General features: G+C 46.9%; 1 protein-coding gene and 1 non-coding gene across 2 annotated transcripts; one reads left to right on the top strand and one right to left on the bottom strand.

Moving 5' to 3' along the window:
* Positions 1-5886: 5886 nt before the first annotated feature.
* On the top strand, positions 5887-5959 carry Trnak-cuu. Its single transcript has one exon. It is a non-coding gene; the product is annotated as a tRNA-Lys (tRNA).
* A 7444-nt stretch (positions 5960-13403) lies between these two features.
* On the bottom strand, positions 13404-18393 carry LOC121444738. The gene is given in 2 exon segments (XM_041646639.1): positions 13404-13886; positions 15042-18393. Coding segments are annotated over 2 exon segments (3585 nt in total). The 5' UTR covers positions 18286-18393; the 3' UTR covers positions 13404-13545.
* Positions 18394-20255: the final 1862 nt, after the last annotated feature.

Raw genomic sequence — 20255 nt, forward strand, 5'->3', positions numbered from 1 at the left:
CTGGACTTAGTGTTCCAGGTGGTTAGAATTCACAATAGTGGACCAAAGGCAAGGTGGCAGGAACAAAGGAGAGCTTATATCTCAACTGAACCACAAGCTGGGAGTAGAGAGTGTACTGGGCATGGCATTTGACTTTTGAAGCCTCAAAGCCCACCTACAATGACATACCTCCTTCAACAAGGCCACACCTCCTAATCCTTCTTAAACAACTCCTGTAGACCCATATTTCTACTTGGTGTTACAGCCAGGGTCTCAGGCCATAGATAGTACCTGAAGTAGTCATGTAACCTTTCAGACAGGCTGTCGCTATCGGGATGTTGTTCTGCTCCTTTTCTGTAATTTGGAGGATGCCTGAATAGAGATGCTAATTCAAACCTACATGACTGAGCTAGCATACTGACCAGGAAGACGAGACAGAGGAGACACAGGTAAATGTGGACATGAGTAAGAGCCTTTTTTTACCTGTTACTTAAGAAACAGAATGCTAATGAATTTCCCCCTCGGTTTATGTTTTGATATATAAGGCTGTTTGGAGAATAAAACGAAAGGAATTTTTCAGGATGTGAGCTCAGGATTCCATGAGGGATCTCTGAGAATCTCCCTCCCGATAAAGCCATGCCTCCATGCCTGTCCAGAGAGATAGTTTATGTTGGGGTCCGGTCCAGAGAAATAATTTATGGTCTGGGCTGCCACGAGACCCCGACAGATTCCACCAGCTGGGAAACAAGTATTGAAACATATGAGTTTTGAGATCATTTTCATTCAAATGACCACATAATCTTAAAAATAAATAAGACAAGCTGGGTTGTGATGGTCCATACCTTTAATCCCAGCATTGGTGAGGCAGAGGCAGACAAATCTCTGAATTCAAGGTCAACCTGGTCTAGAGAAAGAATTCCTGGACAGCCAGTGTTACAAAGCGAAACCATGTCTCAAAACACACACACACACACACACACACACACACACACACAAATATATATATATATATATATATATATATATATATATATATAATCACCCAGATGACTTTGTCTCCCTTTCCGATAGACAGAGCCATCATGTCCCAAAGATGTCAATACTTATGGGGGAATGCCGCTACTATACTTGCTGACTAGGGGGAGGGAAAGTATGCCCGAGGTCATTTTAATCACAAAAAGGGAAAATCCATTTTTCTTCTTTTTTTAAAGGTTTATTTATTTATTATGTATAAAGTGTTCTGCCTGCATGTATGCCCGTGGGCCAGAAGAGGGCACCAGATCTCATTATAGATGGTTGTGAGCCACCATGTAGGTGCCCTGCCAGGAACTGAATTCAGTCTCAAAAAAACAAAACAAAACAAAAAAAAAACCCTCTGAAGAGCAACCAGTGCTCTTAACTGCTGAGCCATCTCTCCAGGCCAGATCCATTGTTCTAATAGATAATGAAGGTTAAGTACCTTCCTCACCAACCATGCAGCATACACATTGCATGACTGATGCACAGGGGTAAGTGACAAATACTATCAAGGTGGCCTCCCCTTCACTAGATACCACTCTGCTGATTTTCACATCCCCTTACAGCTTGTACCTGCAGCTAAATCTGTACTAGGAATTGAACTCAGGTCCTCTGGATTGAGCCATCTCTCCAGCACCACTAAACCTGTTTTAATTCATCATAACATTGTTCTCCAGGAAAAGCAAATGGAGGAACAAATAAGATTAACATCACCGGGCGGTGGTGGCGCACACCTTTAATCCCAGCACTCAAGAGGCAGAGGCAGGCAGATCTCTGTGAGTTTGAGGCCAGCCTGGTCTACAAGAGCTAGTTCCAGGACAGGCACCAAAGCTACACAGAGAAATCCTGTCTCGCAAAACTGAAAAAACAAACAAACATACCAACAACATCCTGGGGTCTATATATTCAATATACTGTTGATTTTCTCCCATTCACCAAACATCCAAACACCTCTCAAGGCCTCCTCTGCGCTTCTAGTGCCTGCCCCCTACTTGCAGCAGTACCCACAAACCACTAACCATGTCAGCCAAGAGAGATGGCATCCACCTGAACCTTCATGATATTCCCCTCTTTGACCAAATACCTACTATACCCCTCCGTCTTTCTCTCCAGCTTATACCTCCAGACCACCAATTTACTGTCAATCAAACCATTACCAGTCTAACCTGTACACCACCTCCTTTCTTCCTTTGGTGTAAGGGAAAGATAGCCCCCTGCATAGACAACCCGCTGCCAGGATTCTGTACCCATGTTGTGATTATTCCACAGGTTTATCTACGTGAGGAAGAAGAGGCACCATTGCTGCTACAAACTAGATGGCTGAGGGATATCCCTTCCTTTGCTGGTAGGAAGAGGACTTGTCATCTCCCTTGAATCTGCCAGGCCTGCAATAAAGGCCATAGTCCAGACACCTCATCTGGCTGAGGACTTCATAGACAAACTCAATCAGGCAATGACATCCGCTACTGACAGCTTTGAATCCCCCCAGGGACAGATGAACTCTTGCTGGGGCTGTGCTCCAAAACAGAAGAGCACTGGCTCTAATAACTGCTGACAGAGAGGGACTTGCTTGGCATTGGAGGAGAAATGTTTCTATGTAAATGAGTCAAATGTGCTTGAAACTAATGTCAATACCCTCAAAAACTCCACAAAGACCTGCTCTCAAAATTCCAGCCCTTAGAGCAACTTAGCAGACTCAATAACCCCTTGTCTTCCTGACTCCTACCCTTTGTCACTCCTCCAATTATGCTGTTTTATTTTTATGCTTTGCTCCCTGCCTCATTCCGTTCCTCCAATGGCAGATCACCACCACTGCGAAAATAACCACGAGTTAGGTCATGGTTCACTACCAAGCCCTGGTCTCTTCCGATGTAGATGATAGGTTCCTCAGGGCTTATAACACCTCTCCATTATGAAATAAAAGGAAGATGTTGGGAGGCCCTGCTCGTCAGAGGTTGCAGTCCACCATAGCTTAGCAGCTGTCCCCGCGCTTGGAATAATTGGCAGACTCCCTCCCTCTACAGTGAGCGGGGCGGGGGGGGGGGGGGGTGTGTGGTGGAGGGGTTGGTGTTCCTATTCTCTACCAAGCCTTATCTGGAGGATGTCTCTAGGTCAAAGGTCTAATTTATCTCAAGAATGCTAGACGGTGGTGGTGCACACCCTTTAATCCCAGCACTTGGGATGCAGAGACAGGTGGATCTCTGTGAGTTTGAGGCCAGCCCGGTCTACAAGAGCTAGTTCGAGGACAGGCACCAAAGCTGGTACAACCCCTTTGGACGTCAGTGTGACGATTTTCCAGGAAATTAGGAAACAACCTTCCTCAAAACCCAGTAATACCACTTTTGGGTATATATCCAAACGATGCTCAATCATGCCATAAAGACGTGTTCAACTATGTTCATAGCAGCTTTGTTTGTCATAGCCAGAACCTGGAAATAACCTAAATGCCCCTCGATCGAAGAATGGATAAGAAAAATGTGGTACATTTACACAAAGAAGTACTACACAGCAGAAAAAAATAACGACAGCTTAAATTTTGCAGGAAAATGGATGGAGCTAGAAAACATTATTTTGAGTGAGGTAACCCAGACACAGAAAGACAATTATCACATGTACTCACTCATAGGTGGTTTTTAAACATAATGCAAAGAAAGCCAGACTACAAACCACAATCCCAGAGAATTTAGACAACAATGCGGACACTAAGAGAGACTTACATAGATCTAATCTACATGGGAAGTAGAAAGTAGAAAAAGACAAGCTCTCCTGAGTTAATTGGGAGCATGGGGACCTTGGGGGAGGATTGAAGAGGGGAGGAGAGAGGCAGGGAGGGGAGCAGAGAAAAATGTAGAGCTCAATAAATATCAATAAAATAAAAAAAAAAGAATGACTCTTAACCCAGTTCCCTGCAAATGCTTTCTCCCTACTGCCATCATGGTAAATGGGTTTTTTTTTGGGGGGGGGGGGGAATGAGACAGAGTTTCTCTGTGTTACAGCTGTGGCTTCTGGCTATCCTGGGATGCACTTTGTAGACCAGGCTGGCCTCGAACTCATGGAAGCCGGCCTGCCTCTGCCTTCTGAGTGCTGGGACTAAAGGGGTTCACCATGCCTAGCTAGTATTTTCACTTAAATGCAAGATGACATTTTATTTAGCAGTCTGTTCTCGTTCAAACACCTACACCTTTCCACTTCAGCAATTCTTATCTCATCTTTTATATTCAAACTATCAAATTTCTCCAGTGGATCCCCAAAACTTTCCATAACCAATCTGTCCAGGTCGATAGCTGTATGAAGATTATAATCTTCTGGCTTTTTTTTTTTTTTTTGATCTAGCAGACATCACGGAAACTGACATAGTTCTGGGCTGGGGCTCTATGTCCCTCCGTGGCAGTGCATGGCCTAGCATGCAGTAGGGTCTGTCATTGGTTTCCAGCACTGCCGTCAGAACCAAACTGAGGCTAGATATGATGGCCCACACCTTCAGTCCCAGCACTCAGAAGGTAGAGTAGCAAGCAGATCTCTGGCTCACAATGAATTCCCATTTCAAAAATCAAAAACAAGCCAGAAAGCAACAATTTTGTTTCCTCATTATATTGTTTTTCTATCCCATTCATTCCCTTTTATTTCTTTTTCTTTCTTTCTTTCTTTTTCTTTCTTTTCTTTCTTTCTTTCTTTCTTTCTTTCTTTCTGGTTTTTCTGAGACAGGGTTTCTCTGCGTAGCTTTGGAGACTGTCCTGGAACTCGTGCTGTAGACCTGGCTGGCCTTGAACTCACAGAGATCCACCTGCCTCTGCCACACACTCCCCCCCCCCTACAGTGCTTGGACATTTGCCACCACTGCCTGGCCCCAAGCTGTTTCTGGTGAGATTAAATAGCATCATTCTTCTCAGTAAATAGGTACCATTATATAACCGAGAATAAGCTGTTGACCTTGTGTGGCGTCACTAATGACGACACATTATCTCACTGATGTTCTATTTCTAGATTAGGATGGTAAATTTAGCCTATGGGAATACGAATACTCGGTTAACCTACTGCTCCTGCCACGATTTAAGCAGTTGATATTTATATTTATATTTATGTATTTAAAAGGTGTTGTGTAGCTTACCTTGGGATCCGTGAACAAACCGTCTGTTTTGACGGGGCACCGGTCGACAGATTCATTGCTCCCATGGAGTTCAGCTTGGTGAGTTTATTGGGGTTACTTGTAGGAGTATGGGTGACCCAAAGCCCATCCCAGCTTGGTGAGGACTCAGAAAGCATAGTTGGAGCTCTCTGGGAAACGAAGGACTTTCTGGTCCTTTCTTTAAGTTTCCTGAGCCTTGTAAGTTCAGTTAGCGTCTTTTTCAAAAGTATTTTAAATTACAAGTGTGAGCGTTCTCTCCTGCCACCATAGGGATCTCAGGAATGGAACTCAAGTCACCGGTTAGTAGGGGTTGGGTCCCGGTGAGTCGTGTCGCCAACTCTTAGAACCTGCGAGGTGCTCGGGTTCGCCCGGGCTTTGGTCCGGAGCTGCTTTGGGGCGGCGCCGAGCACACACCCAGCTCCTGGCTGCGTCAACTTCAGTCAACTTCAGGTTGACTGACACCCAAGCCCGCGGAAAGCCAGCTTCCTTCCCCTGCCTTACCTCAGAGAATAAGAGATTCTGACCGCTAGAGGGCCGTTTAGACATTTTTATTAAACAGCAAAAGTTTGGGCTCACGGCAGCTGAAACAAAATATAATTTGTTTCGTGAGATATTTTACAAAAAAAAAGAGAGAGAGAGAGAGAGAGAAGAAAAAGGGAAAAAAAAAAGCTCAAAAAAGGTATTTTAATGTATGATACTACTTGAAGCAAACTAAAATACTGTCATTCCTTTGAAAGTGCCTAGAAAAGGAGCTGTCCCTAACTGCCCGGCTAGCTCAGTCGGTAGAGCATGGGACTCTTAATCCCAGGGTCGTGGGTTCGAGCCCCACGTTGGGCGGTTTAGTTTTCTTCAGTTTTCCAGGTGAAGACCTGACATTGCTTATTGTCAAACAATCCAGTTCTGAAACAACCATACAGAAGAAGCTGGTGTGGAAAGACAACATTATTAATGGCGTGGTTCAGTGGGTAAAGAAACATTTACTCAACCTGTTCTAAGGGTTGTAATTCTGTCCCTGGAGCCCTCGTGGTTGAAAGGAGAGAAATGACTCTCAGAAGTTGTTCCTTGCCCACACACACACGATTTTTTATTTATTATTATTATTATTATTATTATTATTATTATTATTATAAAGATTTAAACGAAAAGCGGCAAAAATCCTAAAAGGCTATTCCGCCTAGAATTTTTTTCTTTTTCTTTTCTTTTGTTTTGTTTTTATGTTTTGTGTTTTTGTGTTTTGTTTTATTTTGTTTTTTCGAGACAGCGTTTCTCTGTAGCTTTGGAATCTATACTGGAACTAGCCCTTGTAGACCAGGCTGGGTGCAAACTCACAGAGATCCGCCTACCTCTACCTCCTGAGTGCTGGAATTAAAGGCGTGAGCCACACCGCCCAGCGGTAAACATTTTTTTTATTTCTATTTCAATGTTCTATTTAAGGGCGGTCTGAAGTGAAATGGTAACGAAAGCACCATAACATGAAAATTAATGAAATCGTAGAGTTCTCAAACATTGCGTAAGTGATCTTTATTTTTAATTTAATTCTGTCTGTGGTTTTGAAGGTTGATTTGGAGAACAGCACCAATATCTTTCTAAACTACTTTAAAATGGCATCGACTGTCCGGCTGTGGTGGCACACGCCTTTAATCAGCACTTGGGAGGTAGAGGCAGGTGGATCTCTGTGAGTTCGAGACCAGCCTGGTCTACAGAGCTAGTTCCAGGACAGGCTCTGATGCTACAGAGAAACCCTGTCTCGAAAAAACAAAAACAAAACAAAACAAACAAACAAAGCAAGATTGCATTGACTATATGCTATCAGAAACCCACTATTAGGTGTTTTTTGTTGTTGTTTTTTTAATCACCTTTCCTTTTCTTTTTATTAAAGTTAGTGATTGAAATTGCAATATCTTTTGTTCTTTTAAAGATCCCTTTCTTTATAGATTTTTCCCAAAACAATTCCCATTGAGTAAAATGTGGCTTTTATATTGACAGTTCCAAGTTCTTAAATATTTTCAGTCATTCTTCAGCAATTCTTTTTTGTTTTGTTTTTAGTGTTCCAAGACAGGGCTTCTGTGTGGCCCTGACTGTCCTGGAACTCTGAACTCATGCTTGAGACCAGGCTGACCACAAACTCACAAAAATCCACCTGCTTCTGCTGTGCTGGGTTGGTTAAAGGCTCACGCCACCACTGCCCATTTTCCTTAGCACTTCTTAAATGTCCTCCACAATTAACGTATTTTGTTATCATCAATTCAAAATACGGTTTCAGATTTGAAAGACAAAACATGAACAATTCCCTGAAATCACCAAGCCCGGTGTTGCAAAACAACAAAGAACAAAGCAAGAAGGAGGAGGGGGAGGAGAGCAAAGAGAGGGAGGAAGATAGTCCAAGAGTCTAGTTACGGAAATGCACAGACTCTAGGTGATCAGAGGAATGGAATTTTCCAGGACAGCAGAGAAGCAGCAAACTGTAAACTGAGGAAGAACACAGTGAAAATCCCATACATCTATTTAGTACAAATCAGTGTAATAGACAGAAGTGTGTGTCTGTCCAACCCGCCCTCCACTCCTGTGTTAAAGTCCCTAATCCCCACGATCTCAGAAAGTCGTTTTATTTAGAAATAGCGTCATGGATAGATGGAATTAGTCTGGATGAAGTCAGGGCAGGCTCCAAATCCAGTATGACCAGCCGCTGGCCTCATCACAAAGGAGAAATCTGGCAAAGACATCCCTTCAGACAAATGGGACATCTGTTAAGATGAAGGCAGAGAACGCAGGGTAGTTTCCATGAATTAAGGAACTCCAAATACTGCCAGCGATCTACCAGAGGCTTTGGGAGACACATTCAACAGATTCTGTGTCCTTATCCTCAGAAAACCAACACTATCAACACCATCATCCCAGCCCCTAAACTGTGAAAACATCCATTTCTCTTGACCTAGCTCTAGTACTTTGTTCTAGATGCTGCTGAAAATTAATATAATTTGTATTCTAGTTAATTAGTAGTTTTGATTTCAAATTTATTCTGTTCTGAAGTATCTCACTTCAGAAACTAAATGTCATCCTCCTTCTCGAAAGGTTCATCGTTCTAAGAGTGCAACCAGGCCACAGGTCTCCCAGAATCAACATTCATTTTTTGTTTTGGGGGGGTTTTTTTTGTTTTTTAAGAATATAAATTGGGCAGTGGTGGCTCACACCTTTAATCCTAGTACTCAGAGAGGTAGGAACAGGTGGATCTCTGTGAGTTTGAGACCAGCTTGATCTACAGAGTGAGTTCCAGGACAGCTAGAGATACACAGAGAAACCCTGTCTTGATAAACTAAAACACAAAAACAAAACAAAAACAAAGAAACAAGAATATAAAGGCTTATTTGTCTCACTTGCTCCCTAGCGCCATTACTCCAGACCTAACTGATCAGTTCTGGATAGGTTATCATAGCCTCACTACACCCATCCGAAGCAAACAGTCAAACTCAGGCTAATCCAGATGTGGTTCACAGTTCAGGATGTGGGATACTGAGATGAGGAAGTGTGGAGCAGTGCAGAGCCTGAGCCTCCCCAACAGAAAAAGGCAGAGTAAGTGGTTCAGCAGGTCCCTGGTCAGGACACAGAGCTCATACCTCTAAGACCCTAAAATTATATCAGCACCTTTCTTGGTCAGCCACCAAGTGGGCTGGGCTTTGTGAGAAGCAACACTTTAAAAGCTTAATCTCAAAAGATGTTTTCTTCCTCTTGGCTGATGATTTCTGTGCTAGTGATCTATATTCATAATATATTCTAATATAAACTAGTGATCGATTGCACATTTTGTTTTTCCATGAATTTTATATTTGAGGGGTGTTGAAGTAAGAGCGGAGGGGCTGCATCCCCGGCACCCCGGCCGCCTGCTTGGCTAGCTCTAGCTTATGCCCCCAAATAATTACATGGAAACTGTATTCTTTTAAACACCGCTTGGCCCATTATATCTAGCCTTTTCTCAGCTAACTCTCGCACCTGGACTAGCCCATTTCTTATAATCTGTGTAGCCCACGAGCTGGCTTACCAGGAATGATCTTAACCTATGTCTGCCTGGAGTGGGAGAATCATGGCGACTCCTGACTCAGCTTCTTTCTCCCAGCATTCTGTTCTGTTTACTCCTCCCACCTATGTTTTAACCTATGAGGGCCAAGCAGTTTCTTTTATTGCTTAACCAATGAAATCAACAGATTGATATATGACACTCCCACATCACTTCCCCTTTTTCTGTTTAAACAAAAAAAAGGAAGACTTTAACTTTAACATAGCAAAATTACATATAACAAAACAGTTATCAAGCAAGAATTACAGTTACAATATTTATATCTATTTTATCTTTTATCATAACTAAGGAAAACTATAACTACCTATCCATTCTTCAACTCCATCAAAGACTGCAGAAGGATATAATATTACCTAAGTAAACAAGAAATAAGAAAACTCTAGAAATGACAGAGACATCTCGCTGCCTGTACAGTCACCCAAAGTTCTTTTGTACCGTTGGGGCATCCGTCTTCGGCCTACAGGCCCATAGTATCCAGCAGACATTTTCATGAAGCAGGAAATTTCAAAGGCAGTTCAGTCACTATCTGCTGTGTCCTGCAGAATGTCTTGCAGACTCTTTTATGAATCAGGAACCCCGAAAGATCATCTCACCTTTAGGCAAGTTTAGCAGTCCTCTCTCTTTGGGTTCTCTGTGTCCAGTTTATGCAGTAGTCCAGGCAAGAACAGTTTCTTGCCCAAATGGCTATCAAACTCCATAAGGATCCTCTTCGATGCCCATCTTCTTCTTGAAGTAGATTGGTGCTGCCAGGAGCAGAGTGTCTCACTGTCATGAAAAGTCCTAAGTTATTAAAACATTAAATGCCATATTCTGCAGTCTTTGAAAGATATGAAGAATGTCTATCTAACTGAAATGTATCTCTATATATCTAGAAAATCTAACTAACATGACTACAAACTTGACTATCATTTATGATTATCCATCAACAACCTATATTTCCTAATTATACATTACATTTTAAAAATGAACTACACAATCACAACACCTTATTCAAGATCAGAAATACATATACATATAACAAAATTGACCTTAAAATCCATACCAATGCAAATTATTCATACCTATATCATTTCCCCCTTTAAATGTAAAAGAACATTTATAAACAATATTTTGGGAACATGGGCGCAGTTTTTTCTCTCCAAACTGCTTCCTGCTGAATGGGGGCACTGTTAATCAGATCATTTAGGGTGTAACCTGTGTGCCAGGTTTATCTCAGTTGGCAGTTGAGTGAAGTAATTTTTTGAGGGTGTTCACAGAAACTTTTTGGGAGGTCGTGGTCTATCATACCATATCGGGATAGATGCAATCCACAGGGTCTCGTCCTCTGCGAAAACAAAAGAAGACCCTCTCCAAAGCATCATATCCTTAGACCCAAATTTTGAAATCGTAATACCCTTATATCCATTCTGGTTTAGCTTGGCAGCCCATGTAATGAAATGTCTCTCTGTACTTAGCTCCTTCACAGTCAAAAATTTTAAAGAAAACACAATGTACATAATCCAGACTCTCTGTGAATTTTCCATTTTTACGTGGCTTATTTTTCTTTATTTCTTTTAATCTACAACTATCTGTACTCTGTCTCTTTAAAGACTTTACCTCTATTTTTTTAAACCATCAACTTGAAAGACCCCCGTGGTAGGCAGTCTTTCAGACCGGGGAGACCCTCCCAAGGAACAGCGAGACCACTCTCCGGATGCAAACAGCAAGAGGTTTTTATTGAGTACACAGGTACCTGGGGCGGCTTAGTCTTTCGGGAGACAAGCGCGCCTGCAGACTGGGGGAAGGTCTTTTTATAGGAAAGAGGGCAGCAGAAGCAGATTACAGAAGCAAATGCATCGTTAGGGGTCAGTGGAATGGGGCAAGGGGCACAGGGGGTTTTTCCTTTCCCAGCACAGATGTATGGGAACAGACATCCTGTTAATTGATGTCCTGTCCTAATCTATGGATATATAGATCCTGTTTTGCAGCCAAGCAAATGCATCGTTAGGGGTCAGTTGGAATGGGGCAAGGGGCACAGGGGGTTTTTCCTTTCCCAGCACAGATGTATGGGAACAGACATCCTGTTAATTGATGTCCTGTCCTAATCTATGGATATATAGATCCTGTTTTGCAGCCAGGGACACTGACCTTACTCTGCACTTACAGTCGTACGTCAAAAGCTCTTTGAAGTGACGTTACAGCAGATAAGCTGGGATCTTTCATAGGGGGAGTTGTCTCCTCTGTGAATTACTGATATTCTAGATTGGGCACGTATACTGACTATAGGCATCCTGTTTCCCTAAGCAACCGGGATGTTCTCATTAGAGCAGGCCAGCTGCGGGTTCCTTATCGCTTGAGGCCAGATGGCTGACCGGCTGACCGTGGATATCTTGCCTGGCTTTTCCGCCCTCATTTTCAAGTCGAACTTCCCTGCTCTAATTACTTGCGTTGCTGCAAAGTTTAAGCCTTGCAAAATGGCGTTACTGCTGCTTAGTGAGTGGGGGTCTTTCATTCCCCCCTTTTTTTTTTTTTTTTCTCCGAATAAAATCCTTTATCTACTCAGCTGCGGTATCCCTATTCTCGGGATCAAATTGTCTAAGTTGGTGGTACTGTTGTGTCAGGACCAAAGCCTGGATGACAGACAGCCTGTCCTTCATAAATTGTACTAGCCGGTTGAGAATGCATGGTCCGAAAAGCAGAATCAATAGTAGTATGATTAGGGGTCCCATAATGGAGGAAATCAGGGTGGTGAACCAGGGCGATCTGTTGAACAATCCCTCAAACCAGCCTTGATCAGATTCAAAGAGCTGCTGTCTCTGCTTAAGTCTTTCCCTCAGCTTTGCCATGTTGTCTCTGACTAATCCTGTGTGGTCTGCATAAAAGCAGCATTCTTCCTTTAGGGCTGCACAAAGTCCTCCTTCCTGCAGGAACAGTACGTCTAGTCCCCGCCTGTTTTGTAGGACTACCTCAGACAGTGAGGTTAAGGACTTTTCCAATGCACTGACCGATTCCTCCAAGGCTTTTATGTCAGTGTGCATGGCTGCCTGTAGTTGCCTAAACTGCTGGGTGGCGGCAAGGGCTGTTGCTCCGGTCCCTATCCCTGCCGTAATGCCTCCAACAGTCAATCCCCCAAGCAGGAGGGCTAGGGTGAGGGACACTGGCTCTCTCCTGAATCTAGGTCTTCCTTCAAACTGAGCATACACATATTCTGGTTCATGGTAAGTTATTTTCGGCCATAACTCAATTAACACACAATAATCAGAGGATATGTTTAAGACTGAGGAAGACACACAGGGGGTCAGTCCCGTGCTACAGGCCCAGTAAGTGCCATTGGGAGGTGTTAGGTAATAAGTGCCCTGGGGCAGGGCTAGTGTGGTGTTGCAGAGAAATGAATGTGAGGGTGGGACTTTTCCTATACAAAGGCCCTTTCCTGACACCTCCGATAGCGTCAGCTTGTGCCGTGGTATATTGGAGCATTGGGCTGGTGGGGAGGTCTGATTGGTAAAATTCCCCATGAGTGCCAACCCTTCATAATAGGGGGGCCTAGGTAGTAGGCAGAGCCAGCATTCTTGAGTCCGGTCAGGGTTGGTTAAGTTTAAGGCTTGATATGCCCCCTGTATAAGGCCGACCAACCTGTCCCCAGTTCCGGATACCGCCGGAGCGGGCACTGACGGGAACGAGCCCTCCGCTAAAGAAGTTGAGGAGAGTGCCGGGGTGGCGTTTCCTGAAGGGGGTTGGGCTGGCGCTGGGGGAGGTTTGGGAGGGGATGGAGCCTGTTGGTCGCCCAGGACTGTGTTGGGGCCCAGGGACGAGGATGGAGAATCCGGGGTGAAGCCATAAGTGAGAGTAATTATAGCTCCATGGTCTGGACCGGTGGGGTCGTATCTCCGGATCCCCCATGATCCTGTTAGGGCAGGGGCCTGGTCCTTACATTTTGAAAAGGTCAGGCGAATGTTTGGGCCGGAGGGGTAAGGGGTCTTATCCCAGTATTTTATATGTAGGGGATCATTTCCCTGGGGGGTTCCCCAAGAGCTAGCCAGGGATCCCCAGGAGGAGGTTTCGCAGCCCCAAGCGTTACAATAATATTGGTTGGCCGTGCTATGTGAGCATCGTTTATGGCTCCGGGTCCCCGGACAGGCATACCAATCAGCATTGTTACCGGGAACCAGCCCTCCCACTGCCTGGAACAAGGTGACTAGATTGGCTTTCATTTCGGGTGGGCATCCTAGATTCTTGGGCCCCTTCATGGTTGTAACATTGAGAATCACATCTGTACCGGCTACTAGGAGGGTCCAGGTGCTCTTTCCCACAATGTGGGGCGAGACTGAGCGTTCTCCCAGGGCGCGGGGGGAGGTTATGAGCATCATCAAGACTAGGTACGGGAGAGTCTTATCTTTAGAGGGTTTTGTGTGCGGTGGATCCTCCATGATGCCCCGGTTGTGGTTCCGTCAGGAGGGCTGGCTGCTTTGACGTGCGACGCGTGGACCCAGGCTGCGATGCCGTCAACTTTCAGCGCGGTCGGGGTGGTCAGTAGCACGGTATAGGGTCCCTTCCAGCGGGGTTCCAGATTCTTAACCTGATGCCTGCGGACCCACACGGTGTCGCCAATCTGGTAGTTATGAGGCACCACTGGTCTGTCCAATTGCTCCTGGTAGGCTGCAGCAAGTGGTTTCCAGACCTCACGTTGCACGATTTGGAGTGCCTGCAAATGAGCTTGCAGAGAAGGACTATTAGCAAAGTCTGAAATATTGGAATCAAAGAAATTAATGAAGGGCGGGGGCGCCCCGTATAGTATTTCAAAGGGAGTAAGTCCATGGGGTCCTGGAGTGTTTCTGGCCCTGTATAGGGCCAAGGGTAGTAGGAGTACCCAGTCTCTAGAGCCAGCTGCAAGCGTTAATTTGGTCAAAGTCTCCTTAATAGTTCTGTTCATTCTTTCTACCTGTCCTGAGCTCTGGGGTCTGTATGCACAATGTAATTTCCAATCAATCCCCAATAGCTTGGCCACCAACTGACTTACCTGGGAGACGAAGGCGGGCCCATTATCAGTGCCCAACATTTGGGGCATGCCATACCTGGGGAAGATTTCTTCCAGTAGCTTTTTGGTCACAATCTTTGCGGTCTCATGCTTGGTCGGGAAGGCTTCCACCCATCCCGAAAAGGTGTCCACAAATACCAATAAGTACCGGTATCCATACATGCCTGGTTTTACTTCGGTAAAGTCAATTTCCCATTGTACTCCTGGTCGATGACCGCGAATTCGCACCCCCTGTCCCACCTTGGCTTTTCCTGCATTCACCTGTGTACATGCTCTACATTTGTCCACAACCTTTTGGAGGATGCTGTCTCGCCCCAGTAAATAGCAAAAAGTCTCCTGCCGATCTAACAATGTTTTCATCTTTCGGGGGCTTAGATGGGTCAGTTTATGTAAGTAATCAAGCATCTTATAAGTGTATGCCATCGGCATCACTGTTTTTCCCTTCCATGTCCATTCGCCCGTTCTCTGGTCCTGCTCCGCTCCCATGTCTGCCAGGAGCTTCAGATCCTCCTCATCATATTCGAGGGGGTCTCTCCTATCCTGGTGCATGGGCAGTATGGCTAGCGGAGCCTGCAGGGCCACCTGTTTAGCGGCTTCATCAGCCAGCCGGTTTCCTCGAGCTTCAGGGCTGTCTCCTTTCTGGTGTCCTGGGCAATGTATAATGCTCAGTTTTCGAGGCAGAAATAAAGCTTTTAACAAGGCTAAGATCTCTGTTTTATTTTTAATTTCCTTTCCTTCTGAAGTCAGTAGCCCTCTTCTTCGGTATATTTCCCCATGAACATGAGCAGTGGCAAAAGCATATCGGCTGTCAGTGTAGACATTGAGCTTCTTACCTTCTGCCATCCTCAAAGCTTGTGTCAAGGCGACAAGCTCTGCTCGCTGCGCAGAAGTCCCTGCAGGCAGAGACTGTGCCCAGATCACTTCGGTCTCCGTGGTTACCGCTGCACCCGCCTTTCGCTCACCTTCCCGCAGAAAGCTGCTGCCATCAGTGTACCAGGTGACATCCGCATCCCGGAGGGGTTGATCCGTCAGGTCCGGTCTGGTCCCGTGCATTTCCGCCAGGATCTCGAGACAGTCGTGTTGTTCCGTCTCCCCCTCCTCTGGGAGTGGTAGCAGGGTTGCAGGATTGAGCGCCACCACTGGTCCGAAATGGATTCGGTCCGAGTCCAGGAGCATGGCCTGATAATGGGTCATGCGGGCATTGGAGAGCCAGCGATCTGGGGGTTGTCTGATTAGAGTCTCAATTGCGTGTGGGGCCAGGATGGTCAAAGGTTGGCCCATAGTCAGTTTGCCAGCGTCCTTGGTGAGGACTGCCACTGCTGCTACCATTCTGAGGCATGGGGGCCATCCTGCGGCCACGGGGTCCAACTTCTTGGATAGGTAGGCTATTGGCCGCCGCCAGGGCCCCAACCTCTGGGTCAAGACCCCTTTTGCATATCCTTGCTTCTCGTCAACAAACAAATCAAAAGGCTTAGTCAGGTCAGGGAGGCCTAAAGCTGGGGCTGTGAGCAGAGCCCGTTTGATTTTCTGGAAAGCCTCATCCTGATCCGATCCCCATGAGTACATCACCCCCTGCTTAGTCAGTGGGTACAGAGGGGCTGCCAGTTCCGCGAATCCGGGGATCCAGAGCCGGCAGAATCCCGCTGTCCCTAGAAACTCTCTCAGCTGGCGGGGTGTCCGGGGTGTAGGGATTTTCATAACTGTGTCTTTCCTGGCCTCCGTTAGCCACCTCTGTCCTTCTTTGATTTGGTACCCTAAGTAGGTGACCTGCTGTTGGCATATTTGGGCCTTCTTGGCGGAAGCTCGGTACCCTAGGTTCCCCAAAGCTTGTAGTAATGCCTCAGTTCCTTTTTTACAGTCCTGAGCCGAGGTAGCAGCTAGCAAGAGGTCATCAACGTATTGCAACAGCATCAGGCCAGGATGCCTCACTCTGAAATCCGCTAAATCTCGGTGTAGGGCCTCATCGAACAGGGTGGGGCTATTTTTGAAACCCTGAGGCAACCTGGTCCAGGTCAGCTGTCCCGAAATCCCCAATTTAGGATCCTTCCATTCAAAAGCAAATATAGGCTGACTTTTGGGGTGCAGTCTCAGACAGAAGAATGCATCCTTGAGGTCCAGGACGGTATACCAAGTATATGAGGGTGACAGTCCACTTAACAGATTGTAGGGGTTAGGAACTGTCGGGTGTATGTCTTCCACCCGTTTATTGACCTCTCTTAGATCCTGTACAGGTCTATAGTCCCCAGTTCCTGGCTTTTTCACGGGCAGCAAGGGGGTATTCCAAGGGGACCGGCAGGGGACTAATATTCCCTGATCAAGAAGCCTTTTGATGTGAGGCCTTATTCCTTCCCTTGCCTCGTGAGACATGGGGTACTGTTTAATCGAGACAGGAGTAGCAGTTGTCTTGAGGCTTACCATTAGAGGGGGCTGCTGTCTGGCCAGCCCCATTCCCCCGGTTTCTGCCCATGCCTGGGGAAAGCGGTCCAGCCAATAAGCCTCAGTGGGGGCCACAGTGGTACTATCTTTTTCATGCAGCCTATATTCATCTTCTAGGCTGAGAGTCAGCACATGTAAGGGTTGTCCCTGAGGGCCAACTACCTGTGCTCCGGTTTCCTTGAAGAAAATTTGAGCTTTTAATTTTGTGAGCAAGTCCCTTCCTAGGAGCGGATATGGACAGTCGGGCACATGGAGGAAAGAATGAGTCACCTTACCGGTTGCTAGGTGAACCTTGCGATCCGTGGTCCATCGGTATCGTTTTCCACCAGTGGCCCCTTGGACCCAGGCAGACTTGTCACTCAGGGGTCCGGGGTCCCTGGTTAGCACCGAGTGTTGAGCTCCTGTGTCGACCAGGAAGGTGACGGGTTGCCCCCCAACATCTAAGGTTATCCTGGGCTCAGGGGGGGGCTCCTGGCCCTGACCCCCCTAGTCGTCCAGGGTCAGGAGGGAGGTCCGGGGTGGCCCGAATCTCCTGGGCCCTCTCTGTTTCTTGGGGCAATCTCTTGCCCAATGTCCCTTTTCCTTGCAGTAGGCACATTGGTCCTTGTCAAGGGGTTGCCTTTCCCTGTCTCCTCCCTGTCTATCCTGCCTTTGCCCTGACACTACGGTGGCCAAAAGCTTAGTCATTTCTTTATGTCTCTTGCGATCCCTCTCCTTTTCCTTTTCCTCAGCTTCTTTTCTGAAGCGGTCCTCTCTCTCCTCTGCTTCTCTCCTGAGGCGGTCCTCTCTCTCCTCCTGCGTCTCCCTTTTATTGAAAATCTTTTCTGCCTCCTTTAACAGATCCCTGAGTGAACTTTCCCTGAGGTTTTCTAGGCGCTCCAGTTTGCGCCTGATATCTGGGGCTGACTGCCAAATGAAAGACATGGAGATATTGGTCTCCTGTCCGGGGTCGTCGGGGTCATAAGGAGTATACCTGCGGTAAGCCTCTTTAAGCCTCTCAAGGAACGCAGAGGGAGTTTCCTCTGACCCCTGTACAACCTGCTTTACCTGAGCCAAATTCGTTGGGCGTCGAGCCGCCCTGTGGAGACCCGCTATGAGCAACTGGCGATAGAGAACTAGGTGATTCCTACCTTCCACCGTGGTGAAATCCCAAGAGGGACGTTCAAGGGGAAAGGCAGAATCTATTTCATTAGGCAATTGGGTGGAGCGGCCATCAGGTCCCCGGACTTCCTTCCGGGCTTCCAGGAGGACCCTCTGCCGTTCCTCCGAAGTCAGCAGGGTCTGCAACAGCTGCTGGCAGTCGTCCCATGTAGGCTGATGGGTGATCAAGATAGATTCAATCAATGCGGTCAGCCTAGAGGGGTCCTCAGAGAAAGGAGGGTTATTATTTTTCCAGTTATAAAGGTCCGAGGAGGAAAATGGCCAGTACTGCAATTGGCCATTCATTCCCGTGCGGAGAGGGAATGCCTGTGAGGAGGTTGTATCTGCTGCATGCGGCTGGTCCCTCCGTCCCCTCAGGCGCGCGGCCATCGGCGAAGGATCAGGAGAGGCAGGCGTCTCTCTCTCAGTGGGGTCCGCCTCATTCGGAGACTGCGGGGCTGGCTCCTGGTACGGCGGAGGATCCTCCGTGAGGAGGTCCATTAGCAAGTCGCCCTCTGGAGGCAAAACTTTGGGGATAGGGGATCCTGAGGACTTGGTGAGGGCTGGGTAGAGGGAGGAGCGGGGCGGGGGTCCCGTAGGGGTGGGAAGGAGTGGAGGGGGTAGAGTGGGTGCAGAGAAAGTGAGGGTAGGGGGATTTGGGGCGATGAAGGGCTTGACCCAAAGCGGTGGGTCATAAACCATCGCTTCCCAAACCACAATATATGCGACCTGGTCTGGATGCCCGTGAGGGCCAGGATCCATCACCTTGGCCTTCACCTGTAAGATAACATTGATGTCAAAAGTTCCATCCCGAGGCCAGCCCACATTGAATGTGGGCCACTCTAAGGAGCAGAAAGTTACCCAACGTTTCTTCCGAATGTCCAGTGACTGGTTATTTGCAATGTCTTGGACATCTCGCCAGTGCTGCAAAGTGAGGCTTAAAGGGGTGGTTACAGATTGGCCCATTCTCTCAACCGCGGTGACAGTAACAATCAGACAAACGCACAAAATACAACTTAGACCAACACAAAATCGCGCAGCGCGGCTTCGGCGTAGGACCGAAAGCAAAACTTCAGACGGAGACTCTGAGGATCCGGATTCCTCGTCTCCCAGAAGAATCACATACCCTTCGGACTGTGGGGGCGCCCCAAACAATCCTATTCGGTAAGGATTCACAGAATTACCGATGGGCCAGGCACCACATCCAGCCCCAGATGTCCCTGGGACGTCTCCCAGGGCTGCGGTCGGGGGTATGAGCCCGTCGGCTCCCCACGTCCGCCCGATACAGACCTAGTCGGCCAACTAGTACAGAGTCAGTCGCAAGCGCAAACACAGAACACCGAAACACGGATACACTGAAACACTGATATTCAGGGGAAACAATCGCTGGCCAGCTTACCTCCCGGTGGTGGGTCGGTGATCCCTGGACAGGAGTCTCCAGATCTCGGTGGGACCTCCAAATGAAAGACCCCCGTGGTAGGCAGTCTTTCAGACCGGGGAGACCCTCCCAAGGAACAGCGAGACCACTCTCCGGATGCAAACAGCAAGAGGTTTTTATTGAGTACACAGGTACCTGGGGCGGCTTAGTCTTTCGGGAGACAAGCGCGCCTGCAGACTGGGGGAAGGTCTTTTTATAGGAAAGAGGGCAGCAGAAGCAGATTACAGAAGCAAATGCATCGTTAGGGGTCAGTGGAATGGGGCAAGGGGCACAGGGGGTTTTTCCTTTCCCAGCACAGATGTATGGGAACAGACATCCTGTTAATTGATGTCCTGTCCTAATCTATGGATATATAGATCCTGTTTTGCAGCCAAGCAAATGCATCGTTAGGGGTCAGTTGGAATGGGGCAAGGGGCACAGGGGGTTTTTCCTTTCCCAGCACAGATGTATGGGAACAGACATCCTGTTAATTGATGTCCTGTCCTAATCTATGGATATATAGATCCTGTTTTGCAGCCAGGGACACTGACCTTACTCTGCACTTACAGTCGTACGTCAAAAGCTCTTTGAAGTGACGTTACAGCAGATAAGCTGGGATCTTTCATAGGGGGAGTTGTCTCCTCTGTGAATTACTGATATTCTAGATTGGGCACGTATACTGACTATAGGCATCCTGTTTCCCTAAGCAACCGGGATGTTCTCATTAGAGCAGGCCAGCTGCGGGTTCCTTATCGCTTGAGGCCAGATGGCTGACCGGCTGACCGTGGATATCTTGCCTGGCTTTTCCGCCCTCATTTTCAAGTCGAACTTCCCTGCTCTAATTACTTGCGTTGCTGCAAAGTTTAAGCCTTGCAAAATGGCGTTACTGCTGCTTAGTGAGTGGGGGTCTTTCAAACTTTATTCTCTATATTCTTTTTCTTCTCTCTCCCAAGCCTACGTACATTCATCCAACAGTGTGACTCATTTAGTGGTCTGAATCTGTCCTATTGTGAATCTGCAATTTTTTACTATCCAGGAGCACTTTTGATTTGCA

The sequence above is a fragment of the Microtus oregoni genome, unplaced genomic scaffold (genome assembly GCF_018167655.1).
Source record: "Microtus oregoni isolate MIOR12 unplaced genomic scaffold, Mior012 000139F_ref0000186, whole genome shotgun sequence".
Classification (NCBI taxonomy): Eukaryota; Metazoa; Chordata; class Mammalia; order Rodentia; family Cricetidae; genus Microtus; species Microtus oregoni.